The following is an 18,578-nucleotide window of genomic DNA, read 5'->3' as shown; positions in this document are numbered from 1 at the left end:
AATTAGCCAGGAATGGAGATAGGGATTTGGACTTATGGTTTTACTTAATTCTCTGTACTGGCTAATGATTATAACTGCAATTCTGATCCAACCATAAATTCATACATTGTGCCCCTGGTCTGAGAGGATGGAATTTCAATATGTAGCTAGATGTAGAAGGCTAATGTTAACTAGCTAACGTTGCCCATGAAAGGAAGTTAGGCTAGCGAGCAAGCTTTTTAGCCAGGACAACAAAAAATGAAAGCGTGTACTGTATGACAGAGTGATGGACAGTTTCTTCAACATTAAAGAGGGTGAGTCAACATGTTTTTTCTACTTGCACAAACGCGCACTCGCATGCACGCACACACCAGCACACACACACAAAAATCAGAACCATGAACAGCCACATCTTATTTCGCTTACGTTGATTAGACTAAATCGTTTTTGGTATCTTTTAGTTGTCACTGTATTAGACTAAGCATAGGTGATTTGATGTTGAAGTTGAAATGGTGCTGGAATAACGGAGGCAGCTAATGTTTTTGGTTCTAAATCAATAGTTTTTTAGTGGTCCGAAAATGTCGGAAACATTAACTTGCTTGACCATGCTGTAGGTTCCATGCAATTTGCTTTATGGACTTCACCGGACAGAGGTTGCTCTCCGGTTTTGTGATGAAACAAAGGTGGTTGAATTTATTCTGCCACTGTGTCTTCTTATTGTCTCGGCTTCAGGCTTAAATATCACGGTCGCAAGGCATATGAACGAACAGGTTATAGAGCAAACAACGCAATAATCACAACACATAGATTGTAATATGGCTTTTTTTTCTAGCTTGGCGTCCCCAGTGATTTTACCCATACTGATTAGATTAGAATCTGAGTGTTTTCTTCCTGCCTTTTGTGTTAACTAGCAAAGTGCAAGGAAATGTTAATTCAAGATGGGAGGAGGGGCGTACCTACTTGAATTTGGTTAAAACCCCGAGGTCGATGTGCACGCCCCCACGGAAAATCGAATTAGCATAATAAAAATATCCCCATGAAAATCTGTCAGTTTAAACTAGAGATAGGTTTTTTTGCATCTGATGCGTCTCAATCTACCACATCTATGCATCTGCGATAAAAGGTGACAGCTGCTAGAGCTGAGTTTGTCAGACCATGACACATCACGAAAATCTATCTTCTCACAAAATTGTCTGTAGTGTCCAAATGGTTTGGCAAACTACAAACTATTATGACCCCTCTATGGAAAAACACGATGGTTTTGCTCTACAATCTGACAAGCGTCTCGGTACTGCCGATCTGCCGATTTCTGTGTGTAGTGTCCGAACAGTTTGGGCTACACACTAATATGACTCCTCTAGGACGGCCACAGGCCTCACAGGACTTGTCTGAAGGTCCCCCGGTACCAGTTGAGAAAATTAATGGAAGTACTTTATATATGGAGACTGTTTGGCGCTAAAAATAAGAGGATAATACATGTAAAGAAAAAATAACAAATGTTTCCTGATTTTTCTTATATCTCTCAAATATAGGACGGACACTTCAGAACAAACGTACTTTAGATTTTTATTTTGGACTAGCTGTTGTTCCATGTAGTGAAACTGTTATTCAATATGTTTGTGTGGGCTAATAGCAGTAAGGTCCAAAATATTTTTTGGAATATTTATTTTTGATACTTCAAGGGGTCTTAAATTCCAAATGAAATAGCAAAATGATTCTTGGTATGACCTTCTAAAAACAATTCCATAAAGCTTTGAGAACTTGCTTCCAAGCTCCTGTGTGTATCAGACATTCTGAGCTGAAGGCACGTTAAGTCTTATTTAGTTGATAGTCATTTACTCTGTGTATTCTTTAAGGTGTCATGTATTTCATGTACACTGTAGTTGTTTGAGTATTAATTATTTCATGACTAATAAATCCTATTATTTGAACTGAGTAAATGCATTCCTTGTTTTACGGAGTAAATCTTTGATTCTTTAATTTAGTAGGTCTATTATTTAAATATTATTTACACTATACACATATGCTTGGGTTCCAACTTGATGTCCTAGATCTACATGACTCAATAAATTAATGCTAGAACATTGGTCGCCAGGGTTAGCTATTTGTAACTAGCCTCTTAATAATTGCATAACGGTGCAAGACTGACACATGTTCATTATAGTCATACCGGGTGGTGATGCAAGGCTTGCTACCTTGACTAGATGCTCCAGAGACACACGGGGCCTGATGCATTTATTCACATAATAATGGAGTCAGATTGCAGAATGTAGTTTATTATTATTAAACATTGTTTTCATTAATCTACAACAGCAATCCATGCTTTGGTTATAGGGCGGCAGGTAGTCTAGTGGTTAAGGGCGTTGGGCCAGTATCCGAGAGGTTGCTGGTCCTAAGCCCACTAGGTAAAAACTCTGTCGATGTGCCCATGAGCAAGGTCCTTAATCCTAACATCGCTAAGACGTTAGCATGTGGAAACAGTGTCAGGGAAACCAAAGCATGAATTGCTGTCGTACCTTGTCCATAGACTGCTAACACGACAAGGAAACCAATGTGTAATTTAGGTGAACTATTCCTTTAAGACAGACTGGTAGCATAGCTAGCCATAGCTAGTATTCACAGGTAGAAGTAACTTTTGTGTGTAATGGAGTCGACTGGTGACTATGAATATATATATAATTCACAACATTTTGACAGGAGCTATAATCCAATTGTAATACAAAAAAAAGTAAACTATTTGTGTCGTCATTGCTTGAATTCAAGCTTGGCTGCATTACTTTCAATGGGAAAGATTGCTTCCGTACCCGGCTTCCGTGATTTTAGTTGAAAACGTCACTTCCCCGTCTGGAGCTATACTTGTTGTCTTTTTTGTTGACAATGACATCAGTGAGGTACAAGTAGGGGAATCGGAGCACAGTGATGATAGACAAGTTTTCCACATGTAATTACCAGTTGGAGGGTCGTTCAACTGGATTCTTCCCAGTTGTATGTGGTAAATAATACCACATTCCTACTTGGTTATGAACGCAGGATGAGGTTAGTTATATGGTATTAGTCTAGTTGTTTTTCACACACCTATAGTGCATTCGGGAAAGTTTTCAGAACCCTTGACTTTTTCCACATTTTGTTACGTTATAGCCTTATTCCATGTATTAAATACATTTGGTTCATCATCAATCTACACCCAATACCCTATAATGACAAAGCAAAAACAGGTTTTTAGAAATTGTAGCAAATTTATTAAAAATATTAAACAATTATATAAGTATTCAGTCCCTTTGCTATGTGGCATGAAGTTGAGTTCAGGTGCATTCTGTTTCCATTGATCATCCTTGAGATGTTTCTACAACTTGATTTGAGTCTACCTGTGGTAAATTCAATTGATTGGACATGATTTGGAAAGGCACACACCCGTCTATATAAGGTGCGTGTCAGAGCAAAAACCAAGCCATGAGGTCGAAGGAATGGTCCTTAGAGTTTCGAGGCAGGATTGTGTCGAGGCACAGATCTGTGGAAGGGTAACAAAAAAATGGCTGCTGCCTTGTAGCTCAAATAAACAGCAAACTTGGTTTCAAAAAGGGTGGGCTGCAGCATTGAAGGTCCCCAAGAACACAGTGGCCTCTATCATTCTTAAATGGAAGAAGTTTGGAACCACCAATACTCTTCCTAGAGCTGGCTGCCCAGCCAAACTGAGCAATCGGTGGAGAAGGGCCTTGGTCAGGGAGGTGATCAAAAACCTGATGGTCACGTTGACAGAGCTCTAGAGTTCCTCTGTGTAGATGGGAGACACTTCCATTAGGATAACCATCTCTGCAGCAGTCCACCAATCAGGCCTTTATGGTAGACTGGCCAGACAGAAGCCACTCCTTAGTAAAAGGCACATGACAGCCCGCTTGCCAAAAGTCACCCAAAGACTTTCAGACCATGAGAAACAAGATTCTCTGTTCTGATGAAACCAAGATTGGTCATGTCCGAAGGAAACCTGGCACCATCCATACGGTGAAGAGTGGTGGTGGTGGCAGCATCATGCTGTGGGGATGTTTTACAGTGGCAGGAACTGGAAGACTAGTCAGCATCGAGGAAAAGATGAACGGAACAAAGTACAGAGATCCTTGATGAAAACCTGCTCCAGAGTACTCAGGACCACAGACTGGGGGCGAAGGTTCACCTTCCAACAGGACAACGACCTTAAGCACACAGCCAAGACAACACAGGAACGGCTTCGGTACAAGTCTCTGAATGCCCTTGAGTGGCCCAGAGAAACTCCCCAAATACAGGAGTTGGACAAATCATGTCCAATCAATTGAATTCACCACAAGTGGACTCCAATCAAGTTGTAGAAACATGTCAAGGATGATCAATAGAAACAGGATGCACCTGAGCTCTCATAGCAAAGGGTCTGAATACTTATGTAAATAAGTTATTTCTGTTTTTAGTTCTTTATACATTTGTGAAAAATTCAAAAAAACTTTTTTCGCTTTGTCATTATCCATTTTAGAATAAGGCTGTAACGTAACAAAACGTGGAAAAAGTCAAGGGGTCTAAAAACTTTCCGAAGGCACTGTATACCTTGAATTTTATAAAAACATAGATTACATGAAATCAGTCATGATTGGCTTGATTTAGTTACACAATTTCGATATGGACAGTTCAGGGATTTTTTGTTTTGCCCTCCTGATCAGAAATAACCATAGTTAATAAGACAAGTTGTAATTAACGGACTACATAATTTGGAAATTAAAAAGTAATGAGTGCACCAGCATTTTTTAGTCATATAAACCAGGGTTTCCCAAACTTGGTCCTGGGTGCACATTTTGTTTTTTCCCTAGCGCTACACAGCTGATTCAAATAACCAACTCATCATCAAGCTTTGATTATTTGAATCAGCTGTGTAGTGCTAGGACAAAAAATAAAACATGCACACAGGGGGGCCCCAGGACCCTGATATTGCCACAGTATCATTTCTGTCTTAAACAAAAATTGCTTTATTTTAGTTGCACTGAATGATTGTGAAATAGTTCAATCACCCCTTAGTCTGCTCGGTTACTAGGTTTTATTTCTACCGAAGATAATAAATAGCCTGTAGAGTGCGAACATGTCTTGGAAAATGTTTGGATAAAGCGAGGCTAAATTACACTGACGTCACATGTAGCTCGGCTTTTAGAGAACAGTACATTTTGGAAGCAATTAAGATCAGCTGTGCAGGCGATGGTGGCCAACAGTGGATGGAATAGGCCCATAGTGTTCATTTCCACCCCCATATAATCTCAGGTAGACTGTACATCTTATAGAGGAGGCCTGTGGGGAGTGATGAGACACTGTGTCTGGTATAGAAGGTTGTTAGTAGGAGAACAGTGCCAGACAGAGTCAGTATCAGTATCAGACTAGAGGAGGCTCTGGTTCTGCTCTCTGGTTGTGGGGACATCCTGGTCCTGAAGGGCTGGGCTACACGCTCCCACTGGGTGAGGATGGCCTGTCGGGCTCCGTCCCACTGTCCTGGCCCTCTCAGACGGTACTGGTACGGGGTGCAGGGCCCCAGCAGCACACACAGCCCCACACCAGGCTCCATCAACAGCAGCCCTAGGAGATTAGGACGAACCCCCAACTCCTCTGCCATGGAGTCCATGTAGGGGATATGGTCCACCTGGAGAGGGTGACGCTCCAAACAGGCAAACCTGGAGGGAGAAGGAGGATATACACACGCAGGTGTTTTGAAAGTGCTTATACATAATTTTTTTAATAGTTTACCTATTAGCAAACGAATTACAGTATGTGAGTGTAATAATGCATGGATGTTGTCCCACCTGTTTTGCAAGGTGCTGATGTCTCTCTTTACGTCCTGAAGCATGGCTTCTTCTGAGGGCAGTGCTAGTAACCCTGGAGCAAGAAATCATGTATTCCACACATTACTATTGACACAAACCTCAAATCTTCCATCGCTCGCATTCAAATACACTAAGCTACCCAACTTCAGACACAGAGCTCTGGGATGAATCAGGAAAAGGGGAGTTAGTGAGGGAGTTGTTATTTATTTATTTATTTTTATTTCACCTTTATTTAATCAGGTAAGCCAGTTGAGAACAAGTTCTCATTTACAACTGCGACCTGGCCAAGATAACGCTAAGCAGTGTGACACAAACAACAACACAGAGTTACACATGGAATAAACAAATGTACAGTCAATAACACAAAAGAAAAGTCTATATACAGTGTGTGAAAATTAAGTAAGATTAGGGAGGTAAGGAAATAAATAGGCCGTAGTGGGGAAATAATTACAATTTCGCAAATAAACACTGGAGTGACAGATGTGCAGAATATGAATGTGCAAATAGAGATACTGGGGTGCAAAGGAGCAAAAAAAAATATATAAAAACGAAAATAATAACAATATGGGGATGAGGTAGTTGGATGGGCTATTTACAGATGGGCTATGTACAGGTGCAATGATCTGTAAGCTGTTCTGATAGCTGATGCTTAAAGTTAGTGAGGGAGATATGAGTCTCCAGCTTCAGTGATTTTTGCAATTATTTCCAGTCATTGGCAGCAGAGAACTGGAAGGAAAGACGGCCAAAGGAGGAATTGGCTTTGGGGATGACCAGTGAAATATACCTGCGCGTGCTACGGGTGGGTGCTGCTATGGTTACCAGTGAGCTGAGATAAGGCGGGGCTTTACCTAGCAAAGACTTATAGATGACCTGGAGCCAGTGGGTTTGGCAACGAATATGAAGCGAGGGCCAGCCAACGAGAGCATACAGGTCGCAGTTAGTTGTTACCTTTAAAGACCTGGGTGGCCCAGCGGGCCTGCATCTCAGCCAGAGGGTTGATGGCTCCCAGGTTACAGATGAAGCCCACTACAGCCAGACTGGGCCGAGCCAGCCCCGGGGGGAACACATGACGGTACAGACACAGGCGGTGACCACCATTAGCCAGCAGACCCGAAGGCAGGAAAGGAAAGTCATAGTTGTAACCGGTGGCAAACACCACAACATCCACCTAGGGAAGAGAGGGAAGGTAGGGTAGAGGGGATAAGGGAAGAGAGTGTGTGTGTGTGTGTGTGTGTCTTCACCTTTTCCACGACGCTCCCGTCCTCAAACACCACACTGGAGCCTTTGATCTCCCTGATGTTAGGTTTGACCAGAACACGACCAGAGATGATTCGGCCAGGTAGATCATCATTCACCACCGGGATCTGGGCAAAGAACCTGAAATAGATGGATGGATCAATGGATGGATCAATCAATCGGTCAGTTAGTCAGTCAGATATGTAAAGATTTTACCTGTGTTTTGGCTGTAGGCCGTACAGTCTGTGGTCGAAGGTTCTGTTCAGTTTATTCTCCATCATCCTGGTAATCCAGGAGGGGAAGAGCTTCTGCACTAGCCTGTTCAATCTTGAAGTGCCCACCAGGTCACCTGGCAGTCCCCCCGCCCCCACCCTGCTGACCACCCACGCCCCTTTCCGCGTGCTGAGGTACACCTGTAGACCAGGAGAGAAAGTGTTAATGATCTTTGGCAGAGATGGCCAACTCTATTCCTGTTCATGCTAGCTAGGAGTTTTTCATACTTCCGTCAGGGTTTCTTGAAAGACGGGACAATCTCAACTTTTCTTTCATCATTTTTTTCCGGAAAGGTGCACTATGCAGAAATTGCAACGCCATTTTCTGGTTGCTAAAATTCTAATAGTTTGCCTAATTTATCTTTATGTGACAAAACAAGCAAGTATAGTGTAGCTCAGGTATTCCCAAACTGGGGTACCCCCAGGGGTACGCGCAATGCCGTCCGGGGTACGCCAAATAAAAATGTGATTCAAATTTAGTGTTCAGCGAAATAACAGCACAATGTCAAATACAGGTAGCCTACTCAAATAATTAACATCCAATCACATTAACCGTTACTCTCTCGCGGGAATTCCACTAACGGTCCGTATGTAGCCAAACGTAGCTGCTGCTCATTCAGTTTGCTCAAAAATTTATGAATGGTTAAAAAAAGTAAGGCCCGCGTCCATATGGACAAATACCAGCTCTACTGGTAGTACTGCTACTCTACTGGTAGTACTGCTACTACCAGCTGTACTACACCTGCACCTGTCGACGACACAAATTGTTTTGCTTCCACGAGCACATCCAATGCTAGCATCGGTAATTCTGCATTTGTTGTTAGCCCAGCTAGCATGGACACTGACAGTTGTGAATCTGATGCAGCCGAAGAGCTGCTGCCCCCTTACCCGGGAAAGCACTGAACAACAGACAGGGACATTGGACCATCGAAGAGGAGAAAATATGATGAGAACTACATTGATTTGGGGTTCACTTATATTGGGAGTAGTGCCTTTCCTCAGCCACAGTGTGTTATGTGTGTAAAAGTACTATCTCACAACTCGATTAAACGTTCATTCTTGCGCAGACATTTAGAAAACATGCCAATTTGAAAAATAAAGAGTTTTTTGAGCGAGAATTAAGACGACTTTCGAGTAGTAAGACATGTATAAATGCAACAGATACTATTAATAAGACGGGTCTAGAAGCGTCTTATATGGTGAGCTACCGACTGGCTAGGACAGGCAAGCCCGACACTATTGTGGAGGACTTAATTCTTCCTGCTGCCGCGGGTATGGCTAGGACAATGCTGGGGGGAAAGGACCAAAAAACTATACAGACAATTCCTTCATCAAACAACACTTGGCAGGAGATGTTTTGAAACAATTACTGCTTCGCATACAAGCTAGTGAATTCTATGCGTTACAGCTGGATGAGTCAACAGACGTGGCGGGCCTGGCACAGCTCCTGGTAAATGTCCATTGCGTTTATGGGGGGGTCAATTAAGGAAGACATCCTCTTCTGCAAACCACTGTAAACCAAGACAACAGGAGAGGATATGTTTTAAGTACTAGACAGCTTTGTGAAATCAAATGGACTTTGGTGGTCAATATGTGTTGGTATCTGTACTGATGGCGCAAAGCCATGACAGGGAGACAAAGTGGAGTGGTAACGCACGTGCGAGCAGTTTCTCCCGACTCCAATTGGGTACATTGTAGCATCCACCGAGAGGCTCTTGCTGCCAAAGGAATGCCTGACAGCTTGAAAGAGGTTTCGGACACTACAGTAAAAATGGTTAACTTGGTTAAAGCAAGGCCCCTGAACTCTCGTATTCTCTGCACTATGCAATGATATGCGCAGCGACCATGTAACGCTTTTACAACATACAGAAGTGCGCTGGTTATCAAGGGGCAAAGTATTGACACGTTTTTTTTTATTGAGAGATGAGCTTAAAGTTTACTTTACTGACCATAATTTTCACTTGTCTGACCGCTTGCATGATGACAAGTTTCTCACACGACTGGCCTATCTGGGTGATGTTTTTTCTCGCCTGAATGATCTGAATCTAGGATTACAGGGACTCTCCGCAACTATATTCAATGTGTGGGACAAAATTGAGGCTATGATTAAGAAGTTGGAGCTCTTCTCTGTCTGCATTAACAAGGACAACACAGGTCTTTCCATCATTGTATGATTTTTTGTGTGCAAATACAGACAATGTCAAATGTGATATAGCGAAGCACCTGAGTGAGTTGGGTTCGCTTTTACGCAGGTACTTTCTCGAAACGGATGACACAAACAACTGGATTCGTTATCCCTTTCATGCCCTGCCTGCAGTCCACTTACCGATATCTGAACAAGAGAGCCTCATCAAAATTGCAACAAGCGGATCTGTGAAAATGGAATATAATCAGAGATTTCTGGATTGGGCTGTGCTCAGAGTATCCTGCCTTGGAAAATTGCGCTGTTAAGACACTGATGCCCTTTGCATCCACGTACCTATGTGAGAGTGGATTCTCGGCCCTCACTAGCATGAAAACTAAATACAGGCACAGACTGTGTGGAAAAGGATTTAAGACTGAGACTCTCTCCAATACAACCCAACATTGCAGAGTTATGTGCATCCTTTCAAGCATACCCTTCTCATTAACCTGTGGTGAGTTATTCACAATTTTCCATGAACAGATAAGGTTTTATATGTAAGATGGCTAAATAAAGAGCAACATTTCTTCTTCTTCTTATATTATTATTTGTGCCCTGGTCCTATAAGAGCTCATTGTCCCTTTCTGCTAGCCGGGTTGTGACAAAAACTCCCACTCATTCTTATGTTTAATAAATGTATTGTAGTGTGTGTGTGGCAGGCTTACAATGATGCCAAAAAAACTACATTTGAGAGTACGCTGACCCTGGTGTTAGAGGTGGTACGCAGCTGGAGGTTGAATGTTTGAAGGGTTAGGGGACTAAGAAAAGTTTGGGAACCACTGCTGTAAACGAACAGTATCATTTCAGTTGAGTGTACTAGAGCTTTGCCTGTTTACCGGAAGCTGATGCTGTTGCTATGCAACCTCTTGCTAGCATGCTAGCATAACAAATTACTAGCTAAACATTTTACAATTTTGGGTGTGTTTGTAAAATCAATCTGGAGTGCCAGAGTGAGCTCTGGACGTTCATAAATCCAGAGCGTTGTCAGATTGTCCATTCGTAAATTCAGAGTGTTTCGCTCTCAGAGAGCGCTCTGGCCCGTGAGTAGGGTTGATCCGACTGTTCAACCGCAGTCAAGCACCCAAGCTAACTGGCTAATATTGGCTAGCTACTTCCAGACACAAATGAGAGAACACCTCACTCTCACCATTTTACTAGCCCTAGCAGAGCTGGTTAGGCAGTTTTCATGTTATCCAGGGCATTGGTAACTGTGCTGCTGGCAACAATTTAAGAACTTTTTTTTTTTGCAGACGTTTACTAACACCGGTCATGTTCAAAGGGTGTTGAGCGTTCGTAAATTCATCAGTTATTTTGCGCTAGAGTGCTCTGAAATCGGAGTAGATATGCAGAATTAACAATGTCCATTGAAAAGCACGAGTATACCACTTAGCTAAGAATGATGTGAATAATCAAGTCAATAAACGTTGGGTGGTTAGGTAGATAGCGGACAGTTAATAGACTGCCTGGCAAGTTCAATGTAATAGTAGCCAACTAACATTAGGTATCTAGCTAACATAACAGTACATACTGCTGTAATGCTATGCGGTTCATAAGGATAGCGTATCTAACAAATTGTCAGCCAACATAACGTGTAACGTAATTTATTTGAAAAGTCATGACTTTATTACATTATTAATAATGTAATTATTTATTACATTGCTCATACATTTTCTTAACATTTGTCACAATTAGTTAAAGCATTGAATTTGTATTTGCTCTCATTTCCGCCATTTTCTTCCAATCTGAAAAGTTATGAAGCCATGCCCATTTTCAGAAGAATTGGAGTATGGGCTCTAAAAGCACAGAAATAGTGTTCACTGCATGTATACTTCGTATTTTGGCAAATTTAGTATGACATCCGGGAACTTTTGGCACGATAACTATATCCATACTATGACAAATAAGCATACTATATACTCAATTCACGTCACAAATAGTATGGTTAAATTTCAGTATTCGAACACAGCTATAGAGAAGGGGTCCTTATGGTCCTTATGGTATAGCTGACCCTGCTCATTCCTGATTAATTTTAGACAAATCTGACAGAGTTGACCAACTCTTTGGACACATTTTTTAGGATCAATATTATTTTAAGCCACAGATTGCTATTTCAAGAAACTACACAATATCCCTTTTTCAGTTGATATTATTGGCATAATTATTATTTTTTTTAACATTTTTTTTTTTTGAGAGTTTGAAAATGGGATCCTTTGCACTGAATAAGGGCATTTATGGGCATAGTGCTGACATAGATTTTAAATTTTTTTTTAAATTTTTTTTTAGGGGACATGGAAATTAATAATATTTAAAATATTTAAATTCCCAAAACAATTACTTTCCCTTATACAATTATACTAAATTGAATGTTTAAGCTCAAATAAAGCAAAAAAAGGCAGATATTTCTACCATTAAAATGAAGTTTCCCTGCCGGACATGGATTGTCCCAATTTTCAAGAAACCCTGCCCTGCATAATATCTGAAAGAAACACTTCCAGAAGAATCAGAGGATTTCCCACTCACCTGCTCTGCTACTCTGCTTGCATCCACAGCGATGTCACCTCCAGAATTCCCAATCCCAACTACCACCACCTTCTTCCCCTGCAACCCCTCAGCACTGCGGTATTCCCAACTATGAAAGTACCTGCCCTCAAACTCCTCTATACCTGGGAGGATCAGATAATCAAATTATAAATAATGATACTCGTGGTAATTGATGGATGATGATGATTGAGCATGATATTCAAATTATACTTTGTGAGGGCTATGAATGGGATATACAGTGCCTTCAAAAAGTATTCATACCCTTTGACTTTTTCCGCATTTTGTTATGTTACAGCCTGAATTTAAAATGCATTAAATTGAGATGTTGTGTCACTCACCTCACCTCCATAATGTTAAAGTGGAATTATGTTTTTAGACATTTTTACAAATGAATAAAAAATTAAAAGCTGAAAATTCTGTATTGACTACCTCATCTCTGTACCCCACACATACAATTAACACAGGTACAACCACAAAGATCAAGGAGGTTTTCCAATGCCTTGCAAAGAAGGGCACCTAGTGGTAGATTAAAAAAAGCATAGAATATCCCTTAGAGCATGGTGAAGTTATTAATTACTCTTTGGGTGGTGAATCAATACACCCAATTTACCGATGACTCCCTGGAAAATAGTGGCAGTTGTTACTGAGTGAAGTATCCTGGCTAAATAAATGAAAGGAGTCACTGCAAGATACAGGCGTATCATGTTATGGGTATGCTTGTCATCAACAAGAACCAGGCAGTGCTTTAGGATAAAAAGAAACGGAATAGAGCTAAGCACAGGCAAAATCATAGAGGAACACCTGGTTCACTCTTCTTTCCAATAGACACTGGGTGACAAATTCACCTTTCAGCAGTACAACAAGGCCAAATATACACTGCAGTTAACTTACCAAGACGACATTGAACGTTTTTGAGTGGCCTAGTTACAGTTTTTACTTAAATTGGCTTGAAAATCTATGGCAAGACTTGAAAATGGCTGTCTAGCAATGATTAACAACCAACTTGACAGGAGTGTGAATACTTATGAGATATTTCTGTATTTCATTTTCAATAAATTTGCATTTCTAAAAACATGTTTTCACTTATAAATTATGGGCTATTGTGTGTAGATGAGTGCGAAAAAATCTATGTAATCAATTTTGATTTGAGCTTGTAACACAACTAAATGTGGAATAAGTCAAGGAGTATGAATACTTTCTGATGGCACTGTGCACATGATGTATGTATGATGTGAATAGGATTTGAGTCTATATATCTCCAGTGATAGTAGCATATAAATGGGAAATAATCAAATACACAATGACAATGGGGACTATGATAGGAATAGAGAATTTAAAGTTACCTGGGAAGTCAATGAGAGGCAAGTGTGGTTGTGTAAAGTGACCGGTGCAGACCATCACAGCATCAAAGACCTGAGTCTCCTTCTGACCTTCTCTCCTCTCTGTCTCCACCTCCCACTGGCCTGACACTGGGAAGTCTGGCCTCTGACGCACACTCACCACAGTGGTCTGACACATGCAGCCACGCACACACACATTCAATTAATCACTATTTACCATCGAAAGGGATCCTAACATAAGATGTGACTGAATAAACATCCACTTCCTTCCTTCATGCCCTCTGACCTGGAAGTAGATGTGCTTGAAGAGGTCAAAGGTCTGAGCATAAAGTCGTAGGTAGCTCAGCAGCTGGGAGTGGTGCATGTTGTTGGGCAGGTGAGCAGGAGGAGGGAAATCGCTGTATGACATCATCTCCTTGGAGCTGTTGATGATGACAGACTCGTAGATGTTGGCCCTTCCTGGGTCTGGACGCTCCTAAAGGACAAGGACAGACTGAGGATAAGCACTAATATGCCCAATACATAAGATATTGGAACAAAGCCAGGGTAATTTATACTGGATAAACTTTAGATATTGAAAGAGATCCGGTGTCATTTAAATATGGATCTCCAGCAGTAGCGGACACACACACTCCTTGTGACAGAGCAGATGGATGTTCTCCCTGTATCTTCTTACTGAGACGAACACACTAATCCACTATACTGGTTAATCAGGCACCAGGTTCCTCAGCCAGCTCCCTCACCTTGAACCTCCACAGTCCCCCGATGTCTTCACTGCTCTCGAAGCAGGTGGGCTCCAGACCCTCATCCAGACAGCTCTTGATGCTGGTCAGACCTGAGGGACCCGCCCCGATCACTGCTACTGTGCGCACCATGATGGAACTACAGAGAAAGAGAGAGAGAGAGATGGTTAGTAGCAATGAAAGTGCCATTGGAATAACTTCAACCAATAACGAATACATAAGTTACAATATCACTCTCACTTCTGTCCACGCACACCATCACACATATCCACTTGTGGCGAGATTGAGGAACCCTGACCTGTACAGACAGGGGAGGGTTGTGGTCAGACCAAATCAGTGTCAGATTGGTTATTGGGGAGTGGCAGTGTCTCAGGGGGATGGTCATGAAAATGTTCAGCTCAGTGCCAAAGTCTTGACCCCTTGACTATAGGCTCTGGTGGGAGGATGGGCATTGGAGTGAGGTGGGGATGAGAGAAGCACAGCACCACTGGAAGTGGAATTGTCAATGCTTTTTCATTAGTTGTATTTTAACCGTGTTGTTTTATTTTAACTGTGAAACAGAAAAACGGGAAAAAAATGTGAAAGTCATTTGCATTTCTCTGAAGGCGCTGATTGGCTTTTCAACCCATACACAATTTTCAATCAATAAATGATTGGCTTAGAGACCTACAGCTATTTAAGTGGGTTGAGTAAATGTGTACTGTAACTGTATATTCATCTCACCCCTTTAACCTTCGACTGAGAGAATGTATACCTTAACATTTAGCTTATCTACAGAGAGAAGCAGCAGTTACGTGGATGTGTATTTTCTTTTATAGCTTCTGTCCTGGTCTCCACTCCTTGAGGGCATGAGGCAGCGGGAGGTTAAGGGGCAGTCTCTATTGCACTCCACACTGCCCTCTCCCACCTGGACAAGAGGAACACCTGTGTGAAAATATTGTTTATTGACTACAGCTTAGTTTTCAACACCATAGTGCCCTCCAAGCTCATCACTAAGCTAAGCACCCTGGGACTGAACACCTCCCTCTGCAACTGGTTCCTGGACTTCCTGACGGGCAACTCGTAAGTGGTGAGAAGTAGACAACAACACATCCGTCACGCTGACCCTCAACACGGGGCCCCCTCACGGGTGCATGCTTGGTCCCCTCCTTTACTCCTTGTTCACACACGACTCCAACACTATTATTAAGTTTGTCGGCGACGATGAGACCTGGCAGTGTGGTGCCAGGAGAGCAACCTCTCCCTCAACGTCAGCAAGACAAAGGAGCTGATCGTGGAGTACAGGAAACGGAGGGCCGAACACGCCCCCATTCATGACTTGTGTTTGTTAGTGACAGAGACATGGTTGTTGCATTCAAACGCATTCAATGGCCTTCACCAAGTGAGTGCCTACGTGAATATGTTTTCACTCAAATGAAACTCTTTATGACGTAACAAATACCTTCAGGTCTTACGTTGACAGTCTACTTTTACTCTAGCACACTGGGCCCGGTTTCCCAAGAGCATCTTAACGCTACGTTCATCTTCAGAACCTTCATAGGAGCATCATTACATCTCCGAGCTGTTTCCCCAAATCATTGTTACTAACATTGCACTTGAAAACGCTTGTTATTTACCAACTGCCTCAGACCACTTGAACAACTTAGTGTGTTACTAGGTATGTTTGTTCTCTCCCGAGTCACTTTATACACAGAAGATATCTGCTAAACATAGAATCAACATGTTTATCTGTCTCTCTGTGACTACTGATAGCTTCACAATGAAGTTGACTACAAATAGAAAGTTGCCAATGTCTTTGCAATTGTTAAAACATTTTTACATGAAAACGGAGATGAGTGCATTAAAAGATAAATAGCCAGCCCTACAGTATTGTCACACCTAGTCCCGCTCCGGCGCTCCAAGTCGCAGGTCTACTAACCACCGGAACTGGCAACCATCATTAAGCACACCTGCTCCCCGTCATTTTGCAGTGTGCAAAGCTGTCATCAAGGCAAAGGGTGGCTACTTTGAAGAGTCTCTAATATAAAATAGATTTTGATTTGTTTAACAATTGTTTGGTTACTACATTATTCCATATGTGTTATTTCATAGTTTATGTCTTCACTATTATTCTACAATGTAGAAAATAGTAAGAATAAAGAAAAACCCTTGAATGAGTAGGTGTGTCCACACTTTTGACTGGTACTGTACGTAACAAGTATAGGCTACATAGACCTACGCTGTATAATTCAATAATATTGAAATCAATTTCATGTTCATTCCATTTAGTTATTTTCTTGCTAATTGTAGGCTACTGTCTGTAATTTTGACTCACTATATTTAATGATGTGTAACAACGCAATGATGTGCCAAATCTTGATTCAGTGCATCATTATAGGGTAAGCATTAGAATAACCTCCCTCAGTATTTGCAGCCATAGGTGATGATATCTGTGATGATATCATTTAAGGAGCTGATCCATCATCAGTATTGTGCAGTGCAGATGTAAAGCACAGATTTTGAAACAAACAAAAAGATCTAACTGAAATAGATCATAACGGTTATTAACACCAACACATGGGTTCTTATACACCACTAAGAGTTCACTTAACTCCTGAATCAACTCTAGAAATGTTATAATGAAAATTCATCACTAGGTAACACTGGCCAATTTGTTGTGTACAAATATTCCCATTTACAGTGAGGTCAAAAATGATTGGCTCCCTTGATAAATATGAGCAAAAAAGCTTCAGTTTTCCCGATGCCAAACTCACTAGTGTGAGTGCCCAAAGAGCATTTGACCTTAGCCCTGCCTTTGGCCACGCACACCAGTGGCAGGTTTGGTGTCGGAAAACTGAAGCATATGCTGAAAAATACCTCATCGTAAGATATGACGGTGGATCCTTGATGTTATGTTGTTATTTTGCTTCCACTGATCCTGGGGTCCTTAAGGTCAACGGCGTCATGAACTTTACCAAGTACCAGGACATTTTAGACAAAAATGAATAACCCCAAGCAAATGTAGAAATCCACAAAGAAATGGTTATTTGACCACAAAATCAACATTTTGCAATGGTCATTTCAGGCTCCTTACTTGACCCACATTGAAAACATGTGTTTTGAATTGAAGAGGACAGTCCATAAGCGCTAACGAAGGATATCAAGGATCTGGAAAGATTCTGTATTGAGGAATGGTCTCTAGTTGAGTGCCATATAAGACTTCCAGGAAATGTGTGTTGTTTTGGCTCTGTGCCATGTTCTGTTCTCTTCAGCTTACACCGACAGTCTCCAGTATCTCTGGTCTGTCTGCAAAACAGATTGTGTTTCCCTTGGCCTTCTCTCTCCCTCTATCTCCCCCTTCTCTCTTGGCAACATAATCCTATCCCACAGGGGGTTAGTGGCACCTTAATTAGGGAGGAAGGGCTAGTCCAATGTCTGGAGCGGAATAAGTGGAATGGAATCTAATACAACATTTGCTTCGTTCCAGACATTATTATCAGCAGTCCTCCCATTAGCAACTTCCTGTGTCCTATCCCTGTCTGTCTGTATGTAGGTTAAGAGCACCTTCTGAATCTGAATAAGTGTTTTCATTGTATTTTTTAAATAGTGACCGAGCATTAGGGATTAGTGGTTAACTTTAACATCAGAGGTTTAAGTAATTGTATAGGTTTTAAAATATGTTTTAAACTGTACCTACAGTCAGGTACAAAATTATTGCCACCCTTGATAAAGATGAGTAAAAAAGACTGTATACAATAAATAATTTAAATACTGAGGTATATTGTGTGCTCCAAAAAATTGGGGAATATCTTTTTTATATAAATACAATTCCTCAGAGAAAGATATTTTGTTTAATAAGTAATACAAATCTCAAAGACACAGGTGTAAAAATTATTGGCACCCCTGTTTTAAATACTCTAGTAAAATGTTTCATGAGATTGGAGAACACATTGGGAGGGATCTCAGTTGGTATAATAGAACAATTCAGAGTACAATGCTGTTCTCATTCCTGGATTGGGGTACGCTTTCAGAGCCATATCTTGCTCTGTCTCCGCAGTCTTAATCTACACAGGAAGCCTGTCTTACCCTAGTACAGCTCTTAGCAAGCAGGTCGAATCTACTGACTAATAAACAACATGCTTTTCCAGAATATTTATAAGGGAGAGTTGCTCAGCCAATGCTCTTGTTTGATCAGTCTTCAAGACCAAGAAACATAACACAGAAATAACTTTGTCAAACAGTAAACATTGATGATTAAGAAGTTGTGCTTACCTCTCTATTCCAGTGGACAAAAGGGTGGAAATGAGCCAAGGTACAAACCCCGGCGCTTCTTGCCTCTCAACCCCTCCCCCAAATCCTCCAGCCCCCTGTCACTCAAACCAGCACTGAATGGTTCATTTCACCAGCTGTGTGGTCAACTGTGTGTGACTGATTAGTCAACAGAGTGAATCAAGTCAAGAGATGAGACAAACCCCGAACCT

The 18,578-nt window shown here is 41.5% G+C and overlaps 1 protein-coding gene across 1 annotated transcript; it reads right to left on the bottom strand.

The window, feature by feature from the left end:
- Nucleotides 1–2,239: 2,239 nt before the first annotated feature.
- Nucleotides 2,240–18,447, bottom strand: LOC129855337 (flavin-containing monooxygenase 5-like). Its single transcript, XM_055922879.1, has 10 exons — nt 18,370–18,447; nt 14,119–14,257; nt 13,662–13,850; nt 13,379–13,544; nt 12,015–12,157; nt 7,257–7,453; nt 7,046–7,181; nt 6,753–6,972; nt 5,784–5,856; nt 2,240–5,654 (listed from the first exon to the last, which is right to left on the bottom strand). The coding sequence occupies exons 2-10, from the start codon at nt 14,248–14,250 to the stop codon at nt 5,225–5,227; spliced, it is 1,686 nt and encodes a 561-aa protein (XP_055778854.1). The 5' UTR covers nt 14,251–14,257; nt 18,370–18,447; the 3' UTR covers nt 2,240–5,224.
- Nucleotides 18,448–18,578: the final 131 nt, after the last annotated feature.

This window comes from Salvelinus fontinalis, chromosome 5 (genome assembly GCF_029448725.1).
Source record: "Salvelinus fontinalis isolate EN_2023a chromosome 5, ASM2944872v1, whole genome shotgun sequence".
Classification (NCBI taxonomy): domain Eukaryota; kingdom Metazoa; phylum Chordata; class Actinopteri; order Salmoniformes; family Salmonidae; genus Salvelinus; species Salvelinus fontinalis.
This window is presented reverse-complemented; position numbering and strand designations above follow the sequence as displayed.